General features: G+C 45.0%; 1 protein-coding gene across 7 annotated transcripts in view; it reads left to right on the forward strand.

Annotated features, from left to right (window-relative positions):
• Positions 1-26,768, forward strand: part of OPHN1 (oligophrenin 1) — a 192,235-nt gene that overhangs the window by 156,007 nt on the left and 9,460 nt on the right. For 5 of the 7 annotated variants that reach the window (XM_073558335.1, XM_073558339.1, XM_073558338.1 and 2 more), the window contains 4 exons: positions 5,177-5,461; positions 5,547-5,712; positions 5,812-5,862; positions 15,022-15,073. In XM_073558335.1, coding sequence (XP_073414436.1) covers positions 5,177-5,461; positions 5,547-5,712; positions 5,812-5,862; positions 15,022-15,064 — 545 coding nt within the window. In that variant the 3' untranslated portion in view covers positions 15,065-15,073. The remainder of the gene's footprint in view (positions 1-5,176; positions 5,462-5,546; positions 5,713-5,811; positions 5,863-15,021; positions 15,074-26,768) is intronic. The other 2 variants (XM_073558337.1, XM_073558340.1) reach the window with 1 other exon arrangement.

Consider the following 26,768-nt stretch of genomic DNA (forward strand, 5'->3'; position numbering starts at 1 on the left):
ACAGGAATCCCTTCTCCCTCGACAGGGAGTTCCGGCTGACGTCATCGACCAGGAGGTCCCTACACTGGTGGCTCAAGCCAACTAAGCTTGCAAGGGGAAAATCCTTTCTCTCAGGTCAATGGAAGGTCCTGACCACCGATGCAAGCCTGACCGGTTGGGGTGCGGTGTACCTACATCACAGGGCACAAGGCAAGTGGTCACCAGTGGAAGCGACCTTGCCCATCAATATCCTGGAAATTCGGGCCATCTTCCTGGCACTAAGAGCCTTTCATTACTTGCTGGCAGCCTCTCATATCAGGATACAGTCGGACAATGCCACGGCGGTGGCATATGTGAATTACCAAGGCGGGACCCGCAGTACCCAAGCGATGAGAGAAGTGGCACATATCCTCCACTGGGCGGAAGACACGAGGTCGGTACTCTCGGCGGTCCACATTCCGGGTGTGGACAACTGGGAAGCAGACTTCCTCAGCAGACAAGGAATAGACTCGGGGGAGTGGTCTCTCCATCCCGAAATTTTTCACCAGATCTGCCATCGCTGGGGGATCCCGGGCATCCCATCTCAATGCCAAGGTCTCCAATTTCATGGCCAGGACACGCGACCCGCGGTCGCTAGTAGCGAATGCCCTGGTTCAGGACTGGACCCAGTTCCAGCATCTGTACATTTTTCCACCCCTCCCCCTGATCTCCAGAGTAGTGAGGAAGATCAAACAAGAGGGAGCTCCAACCATCCTGATCGCGCCGGACTGGCCCAGACGTACAGTGGGGCAAAAAAGTATTTAGTCAGTCAGCAATAGTGCAAGTTCCACCACTTAAAAAGATGAGAGGTGTCTGTAATTTACATCATAGGTAGACCTCAACTATGGGAGACAAACTGAGAAAAAAAAATCCAGAAAAGCACATTGTCTGTTTTTTTTTTTTCATTTTATTTGCATATTATGGTGGAAAATAAGTATTTGGTCAGAAACAAGCAATCAAGATTTCTGGCTCTCACAGACCTGTAACTTCTTCTTTAAGAGTCTCCTCTTTCCTCCACTCATTACCTGTAGTAATGGCACCTGTTTAAACTTGTTATCAGTATAAAAAGACACCTGTGCACACCCTCAAACAGTCTGACTCCAAACTCCACTATGGTGAAGACCAAAGAGCTGTCAAAGGACACCAGAAACAAAATTGTAGCCCTGCACCAGGCTGGGAAGACTGAATCTGCAATAGCCAACTAGCTTGGAGTGAAGAAATCAACTGTGGGAGCAATAATTAGAAAATGGAAGACATACAAGACCACTGATAATCTCCCTCGATCTGGTGCTCCACGCAAAATCCCACCCCGTGGGGTCAGAATGATCACAAGAACGGTGAGCAAAAATCCCAGAACCACGCGGGGGGGGACCTAGTGAATGAACTGCAGAGAGCTGGGACCAATGTAACAAGGCCTACCATAAGTAACACACTACGCCACCATGGACTCAGATCCTGCAGTGCCAGACGTGTCCCACTGCTTAAGCCTGTACATGTCCAGGCCCGTCTGAAGTTTGCTAGAGAGCATTTGGATGATCCAGAGGAGTTTTGGGAGAATGTCCTATGGTCTGATGAAACCAAACTGGAACTGTTTGGTAGAAACACAACTTGTCGTGTTTGGAGGAAAAAGAATACTGAGTTGCATCCATCAAACACCATACCTACTGTAAAGCATGGTGGTGGAAACATCATGCTTTGGGGCTGTTTCTCTGCAAAGGGGCCAGGACGACTGATCCGGGTACATGAAAGAATGAGTGGGGCCATGTATCGTGAGATTTTGAGTGCAAACCTCCTTCCATCAGCAAGGGCATTGAAGATGAAACGTGGCTGGGTCTTTCAACATGACAATGATCCAAAGCACACCGCCAGGGCAACGAAGGAGTGGCTTCGTAAGAAGCATTCAAGGTCCTGGAGTGGCCTAGCCAGTCTCCAGATCTCAACCCTATAGAAAACCTTTGGAGGGAGTTGAAAGTTCGTGTTGCCAAGCGAAAAGCCAAAAACATCACTGCTCTAGAGGAGATCTGCATGGAGGAATGGGCCAACATACCAACAACAGTGTGTGGCAACCTTGTGAAGACTTACAGAAAACGTTTGACCTCTGTCATTGGCAACAAACGATATATCACAAAGTATTGAGATGAAATTTTGTTTCTGACCAAATACTTATTTTCCACCATAATATGCAAATAAAATGAAAAAAAAACAGACAATGTGATTTTCTGGATTTTTTTTTTCTCAGTTTGTCTCCCATAGTTGAGGTCTACCTATGATGTAAATTACAGACGCCTCTCATCTTTTTAAGTGGTGGAACTTGCACTATTGCTGACTGACTAAATACTTTTTTGCCCCACTGTACATGGTACGCCGACATCGTACAACTTACAGCAGACACCCCCTAGCGTCTCCCCGACCGTCACGACCTTCTGTCACAAGGTCCGTTCTACCATCAGAACTCAGGGGCTCTCAATTTGACGGCATGGCCCTTGAAACCTGGGTTCTAACCCAGGCAGGGCTCTCACCGGATGTCATTACGACCATGATCAGGGCAAGGAAGCCAACCTCTGTCAAGATTTATTACCGTACTTGGAGAGGTTTTTTTTTTTTTACCTGGTGCGAATCTCGCAGACAGGTCCCACTCCCTTATTCCCTCCCAAAGGTACTTGGGTTTCTTCAATCGGGCCTGGACGCCAGGCTATCCCTAGGCTCGCTTAAGAGCCAGGTGTCAGCGCTCTCAGTGCTCTTTCAGAGGCGCATCGCTAGCAAGCCGCAAGTAAGGACCTTTCTCCAGGGGGTTTCCCGATTGGTTCCCCCCTACAGACGTCCACTGGAAACGTGGGACCTCAACTTGGTCCTGACAGCATTGCAGGCACCACCTTTCGAACCCCTTAAGGAAGTCCCACTCCGCATTCTATCACAGAAAGTGTCTTTTCTGGTGGCAATCACCTCACTTCGCAGGGTGTCTGAATTGTCAGCACTCTCCTGCAGATGGCCCTTCCTAGCCTTTCACCAGGATATGGTGGTTCTCCGTACAGTCCCATCCTTCCTTCCGAAGGTTGTGTCCAACTTCCACCTCACTGAGGAAATTTCATTGCCATCCCTTTGCCCGGTTCCGATTCATATAGTGGAGAAGGCTCTGCATACGCTTGACCTCGTCAGGGCATTGCGTATATACGTGTCTAGGACTGCACCCTTCCGGAAGTTTGATTCCCTTTTCCTTCTTCCGGAAGGCGTTCGAAAGGGTCTGCCGGCTTCCAAAGCCACCCTTGCCAGGTGGATCAAGTCCACCATACAAGAGGCTTACCGCCTTAACAATTCTCCTCTTCTGGCCAGTATCACGGCACACTCTACGCGGGCATTAGGGGCCTCCTGGGCCATTTGGCACCAGGCTTCGGCATAACAAGTGTGTAAGGCGGCCACTTGGACTAGCCTACACATGTTTACGAAACACTACAGTGTTCATACCCATAAACACCTTTGCGGTAACCTATATTCCTAAATCAAAGAAGGTTCCACACCATGGCACATAAAAAAGTTATCTTTATTTATAACAATACATTCCAAAAGTTAAAAGGAAGGTGCTAGACCATAAAGAGAGACAACACAATCATAGACGCATCATAAACAGTACATTTCGCTATGCTAATATATTCCCATACGTTGAATTTCAACATAATTGACATGATTAGGGATCAGCACGATTTTACTATCTTTAACTCTAACGAGCTGGCTATCCAGACATATCCCGCTATATGGGGGTATCATACCCTCCTAAATTCCTTCAGTCAGATCCATGCTAAACCCCACATAACCCAATATCATGCAATAAACGTGAATATCATAGCATACCATGTACTCAAGATGCTTCCTGGAACGTCCCTCATGCCCCATTTATGTGGGGTTTAGCATGGATATCTGACTGAAGGAATTTAGGAGGGTATGATACCCCCATATAGCGGGATATGTCTGTGGATAGCCAGCTCATTAGAGTTAAAGATAGTAAAATCGTGCTGATCCCTAATCATGTCAATTATGTTGAAATTCAACGTATGGGAATATATTAGCATAGCGAAATTTACTGTTTATGATGCGTCTATGATTGTGTTGTCTCTCTTTATGGTCTAGCACCTTCCTTTTAACTTTTGGAATGTATTGTTATAAATAAAGAAAACTTTTTTTATGTGCCATGGTGTGGAACCTTCTTTGACTTAGGAATATAGGTTACCGCAAAGGTGTTTATAGTTAATGTGTGGCACATTTCCCAGATTAGGGATGATGCAAATTGTTTGGGCACCGTTGTGAATATAGTGTTCATACCCAGTCCTCAGCGGATGCGAGCCTGGGTAGACTGGTTCTGCAGGCGGCAGTGCCCCAAGTTTAGGGACCTGCAAGCACAATATTCGTCCATTGCTTCCCACCCAGGGGCTGCTTTGGGACGTCCCATGGTTCTGTGTCCCCCAATGAGGCGACAGAGTAAAGGAGATTTTTGTGTACTCACCGTAAAATCTCTTTCTCTTAGCCTCTAATTGGGGGACACAGCTCCCACCCTGTTGCCCTTACGGGCCGTTGTTTACGGTTGAGTTCTCATATTGTTCTTTGAGCTCGTACATAGTTGCCTTCTTACAGGCATGGTTATGTCGTTTCTGTTACGTTCCTCCTAATGCTTTTGCACAAAACTAGAGAAGGCTGACGCCGTCCATGGGTGTATACTGCAGAGGAGGAGCCATAGTTAATCTTTTTCAGATTATGCATAGTGTCGCCTCCTAGTGGACAGCAGCATAACACCCATGGTTCCATGGTTCTGTGTCCCCCAATTAGAGGCTAATAGAGATTTTACGGTGAGTACACAAAAATCTCCTTTTTCAGATGCTACTGAAAAATGAAATTGTTCTTGGTGTGATCAACAAAGTATTTTTTATGTTGAGTAAGACTGAATTGTTTCATTCCGATTACATACTTTAAAAGGTTTATTAGGGAACACTACTGACTGATCGTGTCCGAGAGCTAAGAAAGCTTAAAACAGGACTAGAGAACGGCAGTGAAGCATACCGCCATGGAAGATTATATGGATTATTACAGGTTTCCTGCTAGTACTAAATACCGAAAAAAAAAACAGAAACCCGTTAATTATTTAGTAGTTAACCATTTAGCTATCCATCAGTTTGTTTTTATTTAGATGACGGATCCATCCAGAATGGTAATGGTGTTATCACAGGTAGTGATCACCCTCTTCCTTTACAACGAAAGAAACTGACGTCTCGAGCAGATTCACAAAGTCCAACAGACGACTGCCCAGAAGTGGACGTTGCAAAAATGGTCTCAATGATGCAGGGCAGAGGGGTGAAGGCCAATACAAACCACGTGAATGGAGATCTGCCTATATACTCTGTGCCAAATAAAGCATCTCCTGTGTATGCTAAAAAGCCCCTAGTCCGTCCCAGAGAAGGTGAGCTGATCCCCGTTATTCACTACAGTCTCTGCCATTGGAGCCGTGACCAACATAGAAACTCTTCAATTGCTTAACTTTGTAGGTGATTGTGAGAACATTAGTAAAGTCCGTTCACCCGGAGAGAGGCCAGTAATATCACGTCCTCCAGTAAGACCACCTGACCCACCATGTAGAGCAGCCTTGATTCCTAAAACGGAGCCCAGAACAGATGTCAGCTCGGGTGTCCGAGAGGATATGCCGGCGTCCGTGTGAGTGATAAAGCCACAGGCCATATCTGGAGATGAAATAAATCGCAAAATTAGGTGTAATACCGTAATATTTATAATGTTGTTTGCTTTACATCATAGAGTTGCCTCTCGTACCAAATTCTTTGAGAAGGCATCAAGGCCAAGAGGAAGGTAAGACAACGCACTGTTGTGTCTGTTCATTGTCACTTTGTCTTAAATAAACCTTTGGCTAAAGTACCAATGCTTTTCTTACCTGATGCCAGTCCGTTCCTCCATTACTGAAAAATCCAGCGATTGAATTGATATGGAAAAGAGGCTGAAGAACAATTTGTAGGTCTGAAGCCTTCGTCACTCCAGCTCTATCCCTGCCCAGTGCCACTTTCTTCTGCTCGACCGACAGCCTCTATCCTGTCTGAGTTAAGGTAGAGGAGCAATCAGTCAAGCAGGAGGCGGCAGCACTGGGTAGGGAATAGAGCTGCAGAGACAGAGGCTTCAGATCTTCAGCTTTATTTTTATATCAATTCAAGTGCTGATTTCTCCAGAAAGGAGGAACAGATTGGCCATGTAAAGATATTGATGGACCTAACCTTTAAAAAAGCTACATGCACATATGAATAGTTTGGGATGTGAAATCCTGCTGACAGATTCTCTCTAACTTTGCTCTAAAGCCAATCTATCTCAGGATGCATAGCAAGACAAACATGAAAGGCAACTTATGCATGTCCAAGGATTTCCAACCACTGACCTCTGTTACTGGTTGGCAGAGTATGGGGCTAAATTGGAATCATTACAAATTGTAAAATTTCAAGGAATTAAAAAAAAAGTGTTCTCATCTGTATGTACCTTCAGAAGGGAAGGCACAGACAGCAATAAGGTGTCTTACTGTAGTTGTGCCGGGCATTTACTGCTTGTACAGAAAGTGGTCCTGCATTATCAGGGGAGCAAATGGCTTTGAGTCGGAGAACACACAGCTCATACTGCATTTCTCACTATACTTCTGCTGTCCAGTCCTACATTCCCCTATACTGTAGGTATACAAATAATATATACATATACAGCTCTGGCAAAAATTAAGAGACCACTTTCAAATATTCAGTTTGTCTGATTTTTCTCTTTAGCGATATTTCTCCTTCGCCTCATTGGGGGACACCGGACCGTGGGTGTTATGCTGCTGCCACTAGGAGGACACTAAGCAATTATACAAAGAAATTAACTCTTCCTCCGCAGTATGCACCCTCTTCTGGCTCTACATTGAACCAGTTCTTGCTTAGTGTCTGTAGGAGACACTAGGGTCTGGCTTCAGACCCAGGTTCCATTTTTATTTTTATCTTTATTTTTACTTTTTACCCAAAATCTTTAACAGGAAAGGGTGATGTGGCCTTTCAAGGTCCTGATCTCCCAAAACCATCAACAGGCGGGAACGTGGAGTGTCATCTCCCAGTATCCCCTCCTGCAACCTCAACGCCAGCCTGGGCTCTCCTTAGGGGCGACGGATCCCTTCAATGGGTCCGCTCTCCCCACACCAACAACAGATGGAAACATGGGGTGTAGCCCCCAAGTACCCCCTTCTGGAGCCAGGATTTCAGCCAGACACATGCCCTGCCTCTCCACCATACGAAAGATTACCTCAGGTAACATGCGGTGTCCGTGCAGCCCCACTGCACCACCACTGCCCAAAAGTGGATGATGACAGGAGGGGAACAAGCCCTCTCCACCTCCCTATCAATGGGATGGTGGATTGAGGAGGATCTGCGCGGTCACAATCTCCAGTCTGGCCACACTGTGCAGCCGGCTCTGCCTCATACCCTGTGAGTAGCGCAGGGCTCCTTCTCATGGTCCTGTGGGATTCTGGGCCCCAGGGGGATACGTGCGCTGACTACTGCACTCCAGCGCCACCGCCGTCTCCACCGCCGCCGCCATTGCTGCGACGCCGCCTAAATTTGAGGCCCCTGCTTCTAGCCGGGATAGGCCAAACTCCGCCCACTTTTTAAGCGCTTCTTGCTCTGAGCGAGAAGCGCTGCAGCCACATCCTGCTTCCGGGCCCTCACTCCACCCCCTTTTGCTGACTTGCTCTCTGACTTCACTTCCGGTCAATGTGCATCTAACCTACAGGCTGGGGACGCCATCTTCCTCCCCGCACGTGTGACTTCAGGCACTTACAGCGGCGCAGACTACTTCTCTGGGGGCATGGACACAGGACCTGGGTAAGCTGATACAATGGCGCTTAACTCCTTCCCTGCAGCAGCCTCTAAGCAGCACCTATATGCAAAATGTCTCAATCAAAGGCATCTAAAAAGCGGATAAAACACATACAGTGGTGTATGCCTTATGTACCGCATGTAATGCCCCACTACCACGGAGGCACCATACTGCAGTATGTGCGGCCTGCGACCCCTCATGCGTACAGGAGCCCCCCGCTAATGCCCACCCTAGAGGACCTAGTCCACCCGTGTGGGCCACGTCCCTGGCACAGTCCATTGCTTCCCTAGCTAAAGCTATAGAATCCTTCCGTGATTCCTCCTCAAGCCAGGGCATCACTTTACCCCCCGTAGAAGGCCCTTCAGCCACGCGAGAGTCTTCCTCAGACAGCAGCCAGACTGTGGCAGAAGATACACAATTTTCTAGAAAACGTCCCCATGACTCTACCCCCAGGCACTCTGGTGCCTCGGAGTCCACATTCTCTGCTTCCCGCTCCCCCTCACCAGGAGTTTGCAGCGAACACGACTCAGAATACGAGTCAGACGTGGCCGTAGACCCAAACTCATTAGAGTACCAGGAGTCTCTAGATTCTCTCATTGAAGCGGTCAATAAGGCTCTGAGAGTAGACTGTGAACCCGGAGCTAGTCCAGATCACACTGTGTCCTTCAAAAGGACCTAACATCCTCACAGGGTTTTTGCTAACCACCCTGAGTTTACAGACATTGATCAAAAGCATAGGAGTCGCCCGGACAAGCGATTCACAGGGCAAAAACCTCTGGAAGCACGGTACCCCTTTGCATCTACTCTAAGAAAGGAATGGACTGAGTCCCCTGCAGTAGACCCACCCATATCACGGCTCGCTTCCAAAACTCTCTTGTCTCTGTCTCACGGCTTGTCCATCAAAAACCCCACTGATCGACATATTGACAATAGAGTTGAGCGATACCGTCCGATACTTCAAAGTATCGTATCGGATGGTATCGGCCGATCTTTAAAAAAAGTATCGGTATCGCCGATTCCGATACCGGAAGTCCCATTCAAGTCTATGGGACTTCCGGTATCGGAATAAGAAAAACCCTTTCCTGCCCTTGTACAGCCTCTCTGGGGTCTGTACGGGCCTTTCGGGGGGCTGTGCCGGCCTGCCAGGGGGTCTGTGCAGGCTCCGGGGGGCTGTGCCGGCCTGCCGGGGGGCTGTGCAGGCTCCGGGGGGCTGTGCCGGCCTGCCGGGGGGCTGTGCCGGCCTGCCGGTGGTCTGTGCAGGCTCCGGGGGTCTGTGCAGGCATCGTCCGATGGGACTACAAGTCCCATCGGGCGATGCCTGCTACCATGACAGTGATTGACACATTAGCCAATGATGGGACAGTAGTAGTCCCATCATCCGGCTAATGTGTTAAATGTAAAAAAAAAAAAAAAAAAAAAAAAATTACATGCTACATACATACAACATGCATACTACATACATGCTACATTCATACTACATACTACATACATGCTACATTCATACTACATAAATACTACATGCAACATACATACTACATATATACTACATGCATGCTACATACATACTGCATGCTACATACATACCACATATATACTACATACATACTACATGCATGCTACATGCATGCTACATACATAACACATATATACTACATGCATGCTACATACATACTACATGCTACATACTACATGCATGCTACATACATACTACATGCTACATACTACATATATACTACATGCATGCTACATACATACTACATGCTACATACATACTACATATATACTACATGCATGCTACATACATACTACATGCTACATACTACATGCATGCTACATACATACTACATGCTACATACTACATATATACTACATGCATGCTACATACATACTACATGCTACATACATACTACATATATACTACATGCATGCTACATACATACTACATGCTACATACATACTACATATATACTACATGCATGCTACATACTACATGCTACATATATACTACATTCATGCTACATACTACATATATACTACATGCATGCTACATACATACTACATACATACTACATGCATGCTACATACATACTACATGCATGCTACATACATACCACATACATACTACATGCTACATACATACCACATATATACTACATACATACAATACATTCATACAATACATACATAGACATACAGTACATATAACATAGAGTAACATACTTACCAATACTTGTCACATTGTTCCCCGAAGCCATTGTCTTTTCCGGGATAAATATTAACATAACAAACCACAAAAATACTCACCCACGATCCGAAGCAGTCCACGAGTGTGTCCCACGACGATCTTGGGTAGAGAACTGCAGCATCAGATGATGCTGCCGTTCTCTACGGGCTGCAGGAATCCAATGACGGAAGGTAGGTATCCTTCCGCACTGTATTCCTCCGCCACTTAAAAAAAAAAAAGTCCCTAGTCTCACTTTATGCCATTGCTGTGTGGGAAATTCCCACACAGCAATGGCATAAAGTGAGACTAGGGACTTTTTTTTTTTAAGTGGCGGAGGAATACAGTGCGGAAGGATACCTACCTTCCGTCATTGGATTCCTGCAGCCCGTAGAGAACGGCAGCATCATCTGATGCTGCCGTTCTCTACCCAAGATCGTCGTGGGACACACTCGTGGACTGCTTCGGATCGTGGGTGAGTATTTTTGTGGTTTGTTATGTTAATATTTATCCCGGAAAAGACAATGGCTTCGGGGAACAATGTGACAAGTATTGGTAAGTATGTTACTCTATGTTATATGTACTGTATGTCTATGTATGTATTGTATGAATGTATTGTATGTATGTAGTATATATGTGGTATGTATGTAGCATGTAGTATGTATGTGGTATGTATGTAGCATGCATGTAGTATGTATGTAGCATGCATGTAGTATGTATGTAGCATGTATGTAGTATGTATGTAGCATGTATGTAGTATGTATGTAGCATGTATGTAGCATGTATGTAGCATGCAGTATGTATGTAGCATGTATGTAGTATATATGTAGTATGTATGTAGCATGTAGTATGTATGTAGCATGCATGTAGTATATATGTAGTATGTATGTAGCATGCATGTAGTATGTATGTAGTATATATGTAGTATGTATGTAGCATGCATGTAGTATGTATGTAGTATGTATGTAGCATGCAGTATGTATGTAGCATGTATGTAGTATGTATGTAGTATATATGTAGTATGTAGCATGTATGTAGTATGTATGTAGTATATATGTAGTATGTATGTAGCATGCATGTAGTATGTATGTAGTATGTATGTAGCATGCAGTATGTATGTAGCATGTATGTAGTATGTATGTAGTATATATGTAGTATGTATGTAGCATGCATGTAGTATGTATGTAGCATGCATGTAGTATTTTTTTTTTTTTTTTTTTTTTTTAACATTTAACACATTAGCCGGATGATGGGACTACTACTGTCCCATCATTGGCTAATGTGTCAATCACTGTCATGGTAGCAGGCATCGCCCGATGGGACTTGTAGTCCCATCGGACGATGCTTGCACAGACCCCCGGACATCAGCACAGCCCCCCGGCAGGCCGGCACAGCCCCCCGGCAGGCCGGTACAGACCCCCACAGGGTGCACAGACCACCGGCAGGCCGGCACAGCCCCCCGGCAGGCCGGTACAGACCCCGGGCAGTCCACACAGCCCCCCGGCAGGCCGGCACAGCCCCCCGGCAGGCCGGCAGAGACCCCCGGAAGGCCCGAAATGACGGCGCATCATGATGCGCACACACCGCGCATCATGATGACGTCAGGCCGTCAATCAACTGAACTTCCGATTCCGATGCCGAATTCCGATATTGAAAAAATATCGGAAGTCGGTATCGGAATTCCGATACAGCAAGTATCGGCCGATACCCGATACTTGCGGTATCGGAATGCTCAACACTAATTGACAATCTTGCTCGATCAGTCTTTGAGGCTCCCAGAGCAGCACTCTTCCCTTCCTTCGCCGCCACTTGGGTGGCCAGAGCTATGATGGCCTGGGCAGAGGCTATAGTGAAGACCAGTCGACACAATAACCTACCTCCCGAGGCGGTCAGTCTCGCTTACCAGATTGCCAGGGCCAGGGATTACGTTGTGCATGCCTCCCTAGATGCGGCTAACTGTGCTGCACTTGCAGCTGCAAACGCCGTTACCATCAGGAGAACCCTATGACTCCGAGAGTGGCGGACGGACTCCGCTTCCAAGAAATCCATAACTTCCCTGCCTTACCAGAGCGGGCGTTTGCTCGGAAATGAACTTGACTAAATTATCTCTGATGTTACTGGAGGAAAGAACAAATTCCTCCCTCAGCAAAGACCCAGTCAGCCCTTTCGGAACCAACACCAGGTTCGCTTCCGGCCTTTTCACAGTACCGCAAGCTGGTTATTCGCAACTGCTTCCTCTAGCTCGGCATGCCCCCCGCGCAGGGACAGGGATTTACAACCTTCATTCAAGCCCTCTCATTCCTGGTAAAACAGACCCTCACGGTCCGGACCCAAGGGTACCTTTTCCTGCAAGTTTTCTGCATAATGACTCATTGCAGTATCCGGAGGACACAGACAGGGTAGGCGACCGTCTACTCCTGTTTCGTCAGGTCTGGCTGGCGGTCGTTCACGACCAATGAGTCAGAGATCTGGTGTCTTCCGGACACAAAATAGAATTTGCGTCTCCCCCGCCAACACGCTTCTTCCAGTCCCACCTTCCAAAGACAAAGGTGCATGCAGCCCCATTTCATCAGGCCATTTATGCACTCCGCAACAACGGAGTCATTGTCCCAGTCCCACACACAGACAGGTTCAAGGGGTTTTACTCAAACTTGTTCGTGGTCCCAAAGAAGGACAGAACCATGTGTCCCATCCTAGACTTAAAACTGTTGAACAAGTTTGTCAAAATGCGTTATTTGAGAATGGAATCTCTCCGTTCTGTTATCACCTCACTGGACATATTCCAATCTTCTCAGGTCACCAAAGATTCCTACACTTCGCGATCGGAGACGAGCACTTTCAGTTCACTGCCTTGCCCTTCAGTCTTGCCACTGCCCCCAGAGTGTTCACCAAGGTCATGGCAGCCGTCATGTCTATTCTGCACTCTCGGGGCATGGTGATTCTGCCCTACCTAGATGACCTCATCAAGGGATCGTCCCTTCAGGCCTGTGTAGAGATTGTCAGCATCACCGTGGACACGCTTGTCTAGGTTGGTTGGTGAACCTAAGCAAGTCCTCCCCAGTCCCATCCCAACAAATCTCCTTTTTGGGGATGATCCTGGACACTTCCCGAGGGTTGGTAATTCTCCCTCCAGAAAAGATTTCGGTACTAATCCAGGGAGCCCGGAAGCTTTCTCTTGCCCGCACCCACTCCCTGCTTTTCCGCATGAAGGTCCTGGGGAAAATTGTGGCAACAATCGAAGCAGTACCACTCGCTCAGCTACATCTCCCAGCTTGGGACAGAAATCCGTCCCCTCTGGACCGTTGGTTTCGCCTGTCCCTCCGGATCAGGCAGTCTCCTAAGTGGTGGACGTCGACGTCCTCATTGAGTCAGGGAAGATCCTTTCTTCCAGTCCACTGGCTGGTGGTGACCACCGACGCCAGTCTTCTAGGTTGGGGAGCGATCTTCTGTCACCACACAGCTCAGCTTTTATACCTGTATTTTTTATGGTGTTACATGTGCATTATATACTAATTTTATTTATCTTATATACTTTTTATCTTTGTGCATGTGTATGCATGTTGATTTTTTTTAAATTTTTTTGGTCCGCTGTGTTTTTTCATCTTTGATATTTATCATGTATTATTATATAAATCCAAGTACGGGCACATTCTGTTTAAGTGTTACTGTGTACCACTAATGTCTGAATAAAGGTCAGCCTAGAATAAAGGTCAGCCTATCCCGGCTGGGATTAAGGCATACTCCACTCGGTCATTGGGGGCTTCCTGGGCCATTTGGCACCAGGCGTCGGCTCAGCAAGGCTGCTACTTGGTCCAGCCTGCACACATTTGTCAAGCATTACAACATTCATTCTCAGGCTTCTGCAGATGTGGCTCCTTGGCAGACAGATTCTGCAATCGGCTGTATCTCATCTGTAGGGCAGATTTAACCTGTTGGTACACGAGGCTTTAGCTGTCGTGCTGTTTCCCACCCAGGGACTGCTTTAGGACGCCCCATGGTCCTGCGTCCTCCAATGAGGCGAAGGAGAAACAGGGATTTTTGTATGTACTCACCGTAAAATCCTTTTCTACGAGCTAATCATTGGGAGACACAGCACCCACCCTGTTGGCCTGTGGTTGTTCTTTGGTTTTGAGATGTTGCATTTGTTTGTTTGATAATAAGGTACTCCTACTGCTTTGGCACCGAACTGGTTCAACGTAGAGCTAGCAGAGGGTGTATACTGCGGAGGAGGAGTTAATTTCTTTGTATAGTTGCTTAGTGTCCTCCTAGTGACAGCAGCATAACACCCATGGTCCTATGTCCCCCAATGATTGGCTCGGAGAAAACAATTTTACCGTGAGTACACACAAAAGTCTCTGTTTTTGAGTAAAATGTAAATTGTTCTTTTATTCTGTAATCTTCTGACAAAATATCTCTGAATTTCCAAGCAATAATTTTTGTATTTTTTTCCTGACAAAGAAAAATGGTCAAAATTAAAAAAAAACAAAACACTGTGCTTTCAGACCTCAAATAATGCAAAGAAAACAAGTTCATAATAATTTAGAAACAACAATACTAATGTTTTAACTCGGGAAGAGTTCTGGATTCAATATTTTGTGGAATAACGATGATTTTTAAAAACCGCTTCCATGCGTCTTGGCATGCTTTCCACCAGTCTTTCACACTGCTTATGTCGCAAAAATTTAAGCACTTCTTTGTTTGATGGTTAGTGACTATCCATCATCCTCTTGATTACATTCCAGAGGTTTTCAATGGGGTTCAGGTCTAGAGATTGGGCTGCCCATGACAGGGTTTTGATGTGGTGGTCACTTAATTTTTTGCCAGAGCTGTATATACGGACATCTTCCCACGCCACATTGCTCTGCTGTTACAACGTCTGTCTTACCATTGTTTTCTCATTTCCTCCTCAGTCCTCCTTCACCTCCCCAACGAATTCTCACTGAAGAAAGCTGAGTCTCTAAGGTATAAAAATCTTATTAAGTCTCTTTGTTTGGCTGCCCCAGGTAGGGGGACTTATTAAACATACATATTTAAGGGGGCTGCGACAGGGTCCTAGTTTTACATTATTTCATTTACAAATCAGAAATGTATAGTGCTCTTGTATACAGTCACATACACTAATGTACAGTGCTCCTATATACAGTCACATACACTAATATACAGTGCTTGTGTGTACAGTCACATACACTATTATACAGTGCTCCTGGGTACAGTCACACTATTATACAGTGCTCCTGTGTACAGTCACATACACTATTATACAGTGCTCCTGTGTACAGTAGGGTGACCGCAAAAAATCGATGTCGGAATTTTGTCCGTCTGGACCCCACAAAACGATTCCCCTTTCCAGATATTGAGATAGCTAAAATTTGAGCTCGATCAAACGACGTTAACCCGTGCCGCTCATCGCTCAAAGTTTGAAAAAATCCAAATTGAGGTATTTTAAGATTTAGGTACTTTGCATAGTCTGTTAGACTATAAAGAATGTGACAACAACATTGCAGAAATAGCCCTGACCAAATTTTCGAACCATTTGTGGTATTTGAATGCAGAGTTGGTGGGATTATCGTTTTTTGATCCCACCATTACAGACAATGAAAAGTTGTTAATGGCTAATAAATTGCTCAGTAGCACAGACACTATTATACAGTGCTCCTGTTTACAGTCACAAACACTATTATACAGTGCTCCTGTGTACAGTCACAGACACTATTATACAGTGCTCCTGTGTACAGTCACAGACACTAGTATACAGTGCTCCTGTGTACAGTCACAGACACTAGTATACAGTGCTCCTGTGTAAAGTCACAGACACTAGTATACAGTGCTCCTGTGTACAGTCACAGACACTATTATACAGTGCCAGACACTATTATACAGTGCTCCTGTGTAAAGTCACAGACACTAGTATACAGTGCTCCTGTGTACAGTCACAGACACTATTATACAGTGCTCCTGTGTACAGTCACAGACACTGTTATACAGTGCTCCTGTGTACAGTCATATACACTGTTATACAGTGCTCCTTTGTACAGTCACAGACACTATTATACAGTGCTCCTGTGTACAGTCATATACACTATTATACAGTGCTCCTGTGTACAGTCATATACACTATTATACAGTGCTCCTGTGTACAGTCACAGACACTGTTATACAGTGCTCCTGTGTACAGTCACAGACACTATTATACAGTGCTCCTGTGTACAGTCACAGACACTATTATTCAGTGCTCCTGTGTAAAGTCACAGACACTGTTATACAGTGCTCCTGTGTACAGTCACAGACACTAGTATACAGTGCTCCTGTGTACAGTCACAGACACTGTTATACAGTGCTCCTGTGTACAGTCATATACACTATTATACAGTGCTCCTGTGTACAGTCACAGACACTGTTATACAGTGCTCCTGTGTACAGTCAGACACTATTATACAGTGCTCCTGTGTACAGCCACACACACTCTTATACAGTGCTCCTGTGTACAGTCACAGACACTCTTATACAGTGCTCCTGTGTACAGTCATAGACAGTTATACAGTGCTCTTGTGTACAGTCACAGACATTCTTATACAGTGCTCCTGTGTACAGTCAGACACTATTATACAGTGCTCCTGTGTACAGTCAGACACTAGTATACAGTGCTCCTGTGTACATTCACATACACTATTATACAGTGCTCCTGTGTATAGTCACAGACACTATTATACAGTGCTCCTGTGTACAGTCACATACACTAATATACAGTGCTCCTTGGTACAGTCACAAACCTTATTATACAGTGCTCCTGGGTACAATCGCATACACTATTATACAGTGCTCCTGTGTACAGTCACACTATTATACAGTGCTCCTGTGTACAGTCACACTATTATGCAGTGCTCCTGTGTACAGTCACAGACACTATTATACAGTGCTCCTGTGTACAGTCACAGACACTATTATACAGTGCTCCTGTGTACAGTCAGACACTATTATACAGTGCTCCTGTGTACAGTCATATACACTATTATACAGTGCTGTGTACAGTCACAAGCACTATTATACGAGCAGTCACATACACTATTATACAGTGCTCGTGTGTACAGTCAGACACTGTTGTACAGTGCTTGTGTACAGTCATATACACTATTATACAGTGCTCCTGTGTACAGTCACAGACACTGTTATACAGTGCTCCTGTGTACAGTCAGAGACACTGTTATACAGTGATCCTGTGTACAGTCACAGACACTATTATACAGTGCTCCTGTGTACAGTCACAGACACTATTATACAGTGCTCCTGTGTACAGTCACATACACTAGTATACAGTGCTCCTGTGTACAGTCACAGACACTATTATACAGTGCTCCTGTGTACAGTCACAGACACTGTTATACAGTGCTCCTGTGTACAGTCATATACACTATTATACAGTGCTCCTGTGTACAGTCATATACACTATTATACAGTGCTCCTGTGTAGAGTCACAGACACTGTTATACAGTGCTCCTGTGTACAGTCATATACACTATTATACAGTGCTCCTGTGTACAGTCACAGACACTGTTATACAGTGCTCCTGTGTACAGTCAGACACTATTATACAGTGCTCCTGTGTACAGCCACACACACTCTTATACAGTGCTCCTGTGTACAGTCACAGACACTCTTATACAGTGCTCCTGTGTACAGTCATAGACAGTTATACAGTGCTCTTGTGTACAGTCACAGACATTCTTATACAGTGCTCCTGTGTACAGTCAGACACTATTATACAGTGCTCCTGTGTACAGTCAGACACTAGTATACAGTGCTCCTGTGTACATTCACATTCACTATTATACAGTGCTCCTGTGTATAGTCACAGACACTATTATACAGTGCTCCTGTGTACAGTCACATACACTAATATACAGTGCTCCTTGGTACAGTCACAAACCTTATTATACAGTGCTCCTGGGTACAATCGCATACACTATTATACAGTGCTCCTGTGTACAGTCACATACACTAGTATACAGTGCTCCTGTGTACAGTCACAGACACTATTATACAGTGCTCCTGTGTACAGTCACAGACACTGTTATACAGTGCTCCTGTGTACAGTCATATACACTGTTATACAGTGCTCCTGTGTACAGTCAGACACTGTTATACAGTGCTCCTGTGTACAGTCACAGACACTATTATACAGTGCTCCTGTGTACAGTCAGACACTATTATACAGTGCTCCTGTGTACAGTCACAGACACTGTTATACAGTGCTCCTGTGTACAGTCACAGACACTAGTATACAGTGCTCCTGTGTACAGTCACAGACACTGTTATACAGTGCTCCTGTGTACAGTCACAGACACTGTTATACAGTGCTCCTGTGTACAGTCACAGACACTATTATACAGTGCTCCTGTGTACAGTCACAGACACTATTATACAGTGCTCCTGTGTACAGTCATATACACTATTATACAGTGCTCCTGTGTACAGTCACAGACACTGTTATACAGTGCTCCTGTGTACAGTCAGACACTATTATACAGTGCTCCTGTGTACAGCCACACACACTCTTATACAGTGCTCCTGTGTACAGTCATAGACACTGTTATACAGTGCTCCTGTGTACAGTCATAGACAGTTATACAGTGCTCTTGTGTACAGTCAGACATTCTTATACAGTGCTCCTGTGTACAGTCAGACACTAGTATACAGTGCTCCTGTGTACAGTCACAGACACTAGTATACAGTGCTCCTGTGTACAGTCACAGACACTAGTATACAGTGCTCCTGTGTAAAGTCACAGACACTAGTATACAGTGCTCCTGTGTACAGTCACAGACACTATTATATAGTGCCAGACACTATTATACAGTGCTCCTGTGTACAGTCACAGACACTGTTATACAGTGCTCCTGTGTACAGTCACAGACACTGTTATACAGTGCTCCTGTGTACAGTCACAGACACTGTTATACAGTGCTCCTGTGTACAGTCACAGACACTATTATACAGTGCTCCTGTGTACAGTCACAGACACTGTTATACAGTGCTCCTGTGTACAGTCACAGACACTGTTATACAGTGCTCCTGTGTACAGTCACAGACACTGTTATACAGTGCTCCTGTGTACAGTCACAGACACTGTTATACAGTGCTCCTGTGTACAGTCACAGACACTGTTATACAGTGCTCCTGTGTACAGTCATATACACTATTATACAGTGCTCCTGTGTACAGTCACAGACACTGTTATACAGTGCTCCTGTGTACAGTCACAGACACTATTATACAGTGCTCCTGTGTACAGTCACAGACACTATTATACAGTGCTCCTGTGTAAAGTCACAGACACTGTTATACAGTGCTCCTGTGTACAGTCATAGACACTGTTATACAGTGCTCCTGTGTACAGTCATAGACAGTTATACAGTGCTCTTGTGTACAGTCACAGACATTCTTATACAGTGCTCCTGTGTACAGTAACACTATTATACAGTGCTCCTGTGTACAGTCACACTATTATGCAGTGCTCCTGTGTACAGTCACAGACACTATTATACAGTGCTCCTGTGTACAGTCACAGACACTATTATACAGTGCTCCTGTGTACAGTCAGACACTAGTATACAGTGCTCCTGTGTACAGTCACAGACACTATTATACAGTGCTCCTGTGTACAGTCACAGACACTATTATACAGTGCTCCTGTGTACAGTCAGACACTATTATACAGTGCTCCTGTGTACAGTCACAAGCACTATTATACGAGCAGTCACATACACTATTATACAGTGCTCGTGTGTACAGTCAGACACTGTTGTACAGTGCTTGTGTACAGTCATATACACTATTATACAGTGATCCTGTGTACAGTCACAGACACTGTTATACAGTGCTCCTGTGTACAGTCACAGACACTAGTATACAGTGCTCCTGTGTACAGTCACATACACTAGTATACAGTGCTCCTGTGTACAGTCACAGACACTAGTATACAGTGCTCCTGTGTACAGTCACAGACACTATTATACAGTGCTCCTGTGTACAGTCAGACACTATTATACAGTGCTCCTGTGTACAGTCAGACACTGTTATACAGTGCTCCTGTGTACAGTCATATACACTATTATACAGTGCTCCTTTGTATAGTCACAGACACTGTTATACAGTGCTCCTGTGTACAGTCACAGACACTGTTATACAGTGCTCCTGTGTACAGTCACAGACACTGTTATACAGTGCTCCTGTGTACAGTCAGACACTTATACAGTGCTCCTGTGTACAGTCACAGACACTATTATTCAGTGCTCCTGTGTACAGTCACAGACACTGTTATACAGTGCTCCTGTGTACAGTCACAGACACTGTTATACAGTGCTCCTGTGTACAGTCATATACACTATTATACAGTGCTCCTGTGTACAGTCACAGACACTGTTATACAGTGCTCCTGTGTACAGTCACAGACACTAGTATACAGTGCTCCTGTGTACAGTCACAGACACTGTTATACAGTGCTCCTGTGTACAGTCACAGACACTGTTATACAGTGCTCCTGTGTACAGTCACAGACACTGTTATACAGTGCTCCTGTGTACAGTCATATACACTATTATACAGTGCTCCTGTGTACAGTCACAGACACTGTTATACAGTGCTCCTGTGTACAGTCAGACACTGTTATACAGTGCTCCTGTGTACAGCCACACACACTCTTATACAGTGCTCCTGTGTACAGTCACAGACACTCTTATACAGTGCTCCTGTGTACAGTCATAGACACTGTTATACAGTGCTCCTGTGTACAGTCATAGACAGTTATACAGTGCTCTTGTGTACAGTCAGACATTCTTATACAGTGCTCCTGTGTACAGTCAGACACTAGTATACAGTGCTCCTGTGTACATTCACATACACTATTATACAGTGCTCCTGTGTACAGTCACAGACACTAGTATACAGTGCTCCTGTGTACAGTCACAGACACTAGTATACAGTGCTCCTGTGTACAGTCACAGACACTATTATACAGTGCTCCTGTGTACAGTCACAGACACTAGTATACAGTGCTCCTGTGTACAGTCACAGACACTATTATACAGTGCTCCTGTGTACAGTCACAGACACTAGTATACAGTGCTCCTGTGTACAGTCAGACACTATTATACAGTGCTCCTGTGTACAGTCACAGACACTGTTATACAGTGCTCCTGTGTACAGTCATATACACTGTTATACAGTGCTCCTGTGTACAGTCACAGACACTGTTATACAGTGCTCCTGTGTACAGTCACAGACACTGTTATACAGTGCTCCTGTGTACAGTCATATACACTGTTATACAGTGCTCCTGTGTACAGTCACAGACACTAGTATACAGTGCTCCTGTGTACAGTCACAGACACTATTATACAGTGCTCCTGTGTACAGTCACAGACACTGTTATACAGTGCTCCTGTGTACAGTCATATACACTGTTATACAGTGCTCCTGTGTACAGTCACAGACACTGTTATACAGTGCTCCTGTGTACAGTCACAGACACTATTATACAGTGCTCCTGTGTACAGTCACAGACACTGTTATACAGTGCTCCTGTGTACAGTCATATACACTATTATACAGTGCTCCTGTGTACAGTCACAGACACTGTTATACAGTGCTCCTGTGTACAGTCACAGACACTATTATACAGTGCTCCTGTGTACAGTCACAGACACTATTATACAGTGCTCCTGTGTAAAGTCACAGACACTGTTATACAGTGCTCCTGTGTACAGTCACAGACACTAGTATACAGTGCTCCTGTGTACAGTCACAGACACTGTTATACAGTGCTCCTGTGTACAGTCATATACACTATTATACAGTGCTCCTGTGTACAGTCACAGACACTGTTATACAGTGCTCCTGTGTACAGTCACAGACACTGTTATACAGTGCTCCTGTGTACAGCCACACACACTCTTATACAGTGCTCCTGTGTACAGTCACAGACACTCTTATACAGTGCTCCTGTGTACAGTCATAGACACTGTTATACAGTGCTCCTGTGTACAGTCATAGACAGTTATACAGTGCTCTTGTGTACAGTCACAGACATTCTTATACAGTGCTCCTGTGTACAGTCAGACACTATTATACAGTGCTCCTGTGTACAGTCAGACACTAGTATACAGTGCACCTGTGTACATTCACATACACTATTATACAGTGCTCCTGTGTATAGTCACAGACACTATTATACAGTGCTCCTGTGTACAGTCACATACACTAATATACAGTGCTCCTTGGTACAGTCACAAACCTTATTATACAGTGCTCCTGGGTACAATCGCATACACTATTATACAGTGCTCCTGTGTACAGTCACACTATTATACAGTGCTCCTGTGTACAGTCATATACACTATTATACAGTGCTGTGTACAGTCAGACACTATTATACAGTGCTCCTGTGTACAGTCACAAGCACTATTATACGAGCAGTCACATACACTATTATACAGTGCTCGTGTGTACAGTCAGACACTGTTGTACAGTGCTTGTGTACAGTCATATACACTATTATACAGTGCTCCTGTGTACAGTCACAGACACTGTTATACAGTGCTCCTGTGTACAGTCAGAGACACTGTTATACAGTGATCCTGTGTACAGTCACAGACACTATTATACAGTGCTCCTGTGTACAGTCACAGACACTATTATACAGTGCTCCTGTGTACAGTCACAGACACTATTATACAGTGCTCCTGTGTACAGTCACAGACACTATTATACAGTGCTCCTGTGTACAGTCACAGACACTGTTATACAGTGCTCCTGTGTACAGTCATATACACTATTATACAGTGCTCCTGTGTACAGTCACAGACACTGTTATACAGTGCTCCTGTGTACAGTCACAGACACTGTTATACAGTGCTTTTGTGTACAGTCACAGACACTGTTATACAGTGCTCCTGTGTACAGTCACAGACACTATTATACAGTGCTCCTGTGTACAGTCACAGACACTATTATACAGTGCTCCTGTGTACAGTCACAGACACTATTATACAGTGCTCCTGTGTACAGTCACAGACACTGTTATACAGTGCTCCTGTGTACAGTCAGACACTATTATACAGTGCTCCTGTGTACAGCCACACACACTCTTATACAGTGCTCCTGTGTACAGTCACAGACACTCTTATACAGTGCTCCTGTGTACAGTCATAGACAGTTATACAGTGCTCCTGTGTACAGTCATAGACAGTTATACAGTGCTCTTGTGTACAGTCAGACATTCTTATACAGTGCTCCTGTGTACAGTCAGACACTAGTATACAGTGCTCCTGTGTACATTCACATACACTATTATGCAGTGCTCCTGTGTACAGTTCACAGACACTATTATACAGTGCTCCTGTGTACAGTCACAGACACTATTATACAGTGCTCCTGTGTACAGGCACAGACACTATTATACAGTGCTCCTGTGTACAGTCAGACACTATTATACAGTGCTCCTGTGTACAGTCATATACACTATTATACAGTGCTGTGTACAGTCAGACACTATTATACAGTGCTCCTGTGTACAGTCACAAGCACTATTATACGAGCAGTCACATACGCTATTATACAGTGCTCCTGTGTACAGTCACAGACACTATTATACAGTGCTCCTGTGTACAGTCACAGACACTATTATACAGTGCTCCTGTGTACAGTCACAGACACTATTATACAGTGCTCCTGTGTACAGTCACAGACACTATTATACAGTGCTCCTGGGTACAATCGCATACACTATTATACAGTGCTCCTGTGTACAGTCACACTATTATACAGTGCTCCTGTGTACAGTCACACTATTATGCAGTGCTCCTGTGTACAGTCACATACACTATTATACAGTGCTCCTGTGTACAGTCACAGACACTATTATACAGTGCTCCTGTGTACAGTCACATACACTATTATACAGTGCTCCTGTGTACAGTCACATACACTATTATACAGTGCTCCTGTGTACAGTCAGACACTATTATACAGTGCTCCTGTGTACAGTCACACTATTATACAGTGCTCCTGTGTACAGTCACAAGCACTATTATACGAGCAGTCACATACGCTATTATACAGTGCTCCTGTGTACAGTCACAGACACTGTTATACAGTGCTCCTGTGTACAGTCATATACACTATTATGCAGTGCTCCTGTGTACAGTCACAGACACTGTTATATAGTGCTCCTGTGTACAGTCAGACACTATTATACAGTGCTCCTGTGTACAGCCACACTCACTCTTATACAGTGCTCCTGTGTGCAGTCATAGACACTGTTATACAGTGCTCCTGTGTACAGTCATAGACAGTTATACAGTGCTCTTGTGTACAGTCAGACACTAGTATACAATGCTCCTGTGTACAGTCACAGACACTATTATACAGTGCTCCTGTGTACAGTCACATACACTAATATACAGTGCTCCTGGGTACAGTCACAAACCTTATTATACAGTGCTCCTGGGTACAATCGCATACACTATTATACAGTGCTCCTGTGTACAGTCACACTATTATACAGTGCTCCTGTGTACAGTCACACTATTATGCAGTGCTCCTGTGTACAGTCACATACACTATTATACAGTGCTCCTGTGTACAGTCACAGACACTATTATACAGTGCTCCTGTGTACAGTCACATACACTATTATACAGTGCTACTGTGTACAGTCACAGACACTATTATACAGTGCTCCTGTGTACAGTCACAGACACTATTATACAGTGCTCCTGTGTACAGTCAGACACTATTATACAGTGCTCCTGTGTACAGTCAGACACTATTATACAGTGCTCCTGTGTACAGTCACAAGCACTATTATACGAGCAGTCACATACACTATTATACAGTGCTCGTGTGTACAGTCAGACACTGTTGTACAGTGCTTGTGTGTACAGTCACATACACTGTTGTACAGTGCTCCTGTGTACAGTCACATACACTATTACACAGTGCTCCTGTGTACAGTCACACTAGTATACAGTGCTCCTGTGTACAGTCACACTAGTATACAGTGCTCCTGTGTACAGTCACAAACACTATTATACAGTGCTTCTGTATACAATCACAATATCGTAGTGCTCCTGTGTACATTCACATACACTATTATACAGTGCTCCTGTGTACAGTCACACACACTTATACAGTGCTCCTGTGTACAGTCACAAACACTTTTATGCAGTGCTCCTGTGTACAGTCACAAACACTATTATGCAGTGCTTCTGTTTTTACAGTCACACTATTATACAGTGCTGCTGTGTACAGTCACATACACTATTATACAGTGCTCCTGTATACAGTCACATTATCATACAGTGCTCCTGTGTACATTCACATACACTATTATACAGTGCTCCTGTGTACAGTCACAGACACTGTTGTACTGTACTCCTGTATACAGTCAGATGCACATTAGTGAACAGCGCTTCTGTATACAGTCAAATTTACATTAATGAACAGCGCTCCTTGACTCTGGAGAGGTCGATTTCTTCCCACCCATACCCCCTACTGGGCCCTCGGCTCCCCTTTCTTTTACGTTGATTAAAGACAAGCGACAACCATTTTCTTTGGGTAATAATGGCCACAGCACCCTATTTATTGATATTATTGATAATCAAAGACACTTGGTGAGGTCCTCGAAGTTATGCCGGTCTGGTGGATTTCTCAAAGGGCATTCCCCCTTTCCCCCAGCCTTACTCCTAGCCGCGTTTCCCTCCGACTCAGAAGCACCATGCACCGAGGGAAGGGGTTGCGCTCTTAACCATGTGATCCCGACGTTCCATCACCGGGAATCACCCAATCCCGTACTAATGTGAACCCGACGTTCCATCGCCGGGAATCACCCGCCAACTTATGTTACTGTGATCCTGACGTTCCATCGCCAGGTATCGCCCAAATGTCCAGTTAATGTGAACCTGACATTCCATCGCCAGGTACCACCCAAACTCACCAGACCACCACCGCCTCAAATGAAGGGGATTTATGCATTTAAAGAATCCCCAATACTAATTTTACCCAACTTCGAGGACCCACCAACGCCACACCGAGAGCACCTTGACCACCTCAAGTGCTCGAGACCCCACCATTCGGCAATGCTGTGGCCTTTTCTATGCCTTCTTGCAATCCCAACGTCCACAAGTCAATCCCCACAGCTTTCAAATGCACTCCGTCTGCTAACCAAAATTTCTCATCCATATTGTCAAAACTCGCATGACGTACCACTACCCCCCCGTTCTACACCACAAATTTGGATACTATTTTGTTGATTTTAATTCGAACCTTGTTAATCCTTGTGACGGATCGGGCTGCCCTCCAACATTTCCTGGGTATCATGTCAGACCACACTACTTTTTAAATTTGAGAACGCCCCCCATAGCTGCTTCAAGTCTATTTTGATATCCCTAACCATTGCATTCCCGGAGCGGACCCCCAGGTCATTACCTCCTACATGCAGGACTAAGATATCCGGCATTCCGTGGCGCCTTACCGCCCGTTGAAATTCTTGTATTACCTGACTCCACACCAAACTCCTAAACCCCAACCACCTAATTAAGGCCAGGTCCCTCTTAAAACCTAGCTGTCTCCCATCAGTCCTTATGTCGGCTCGTATTGCTCC

The sequence above is a fragment of the Dendrobates tinctorius genome, unplaced genomic scaffold (assembly GCF_039654945.1).
Source record: "Dendrobates tinctorius isolate UK_male_01 unplaced genomic scaffold, ASM3965494v1 ptg000013l, whole genome shotgun sequence".
NCBI classification, from domain to species: Eukaryota; Metazoa; Chordata; class Amphibia; order Anura; family Dendrobatidae; genus Dendrobates; species Dendrobates tinctorius.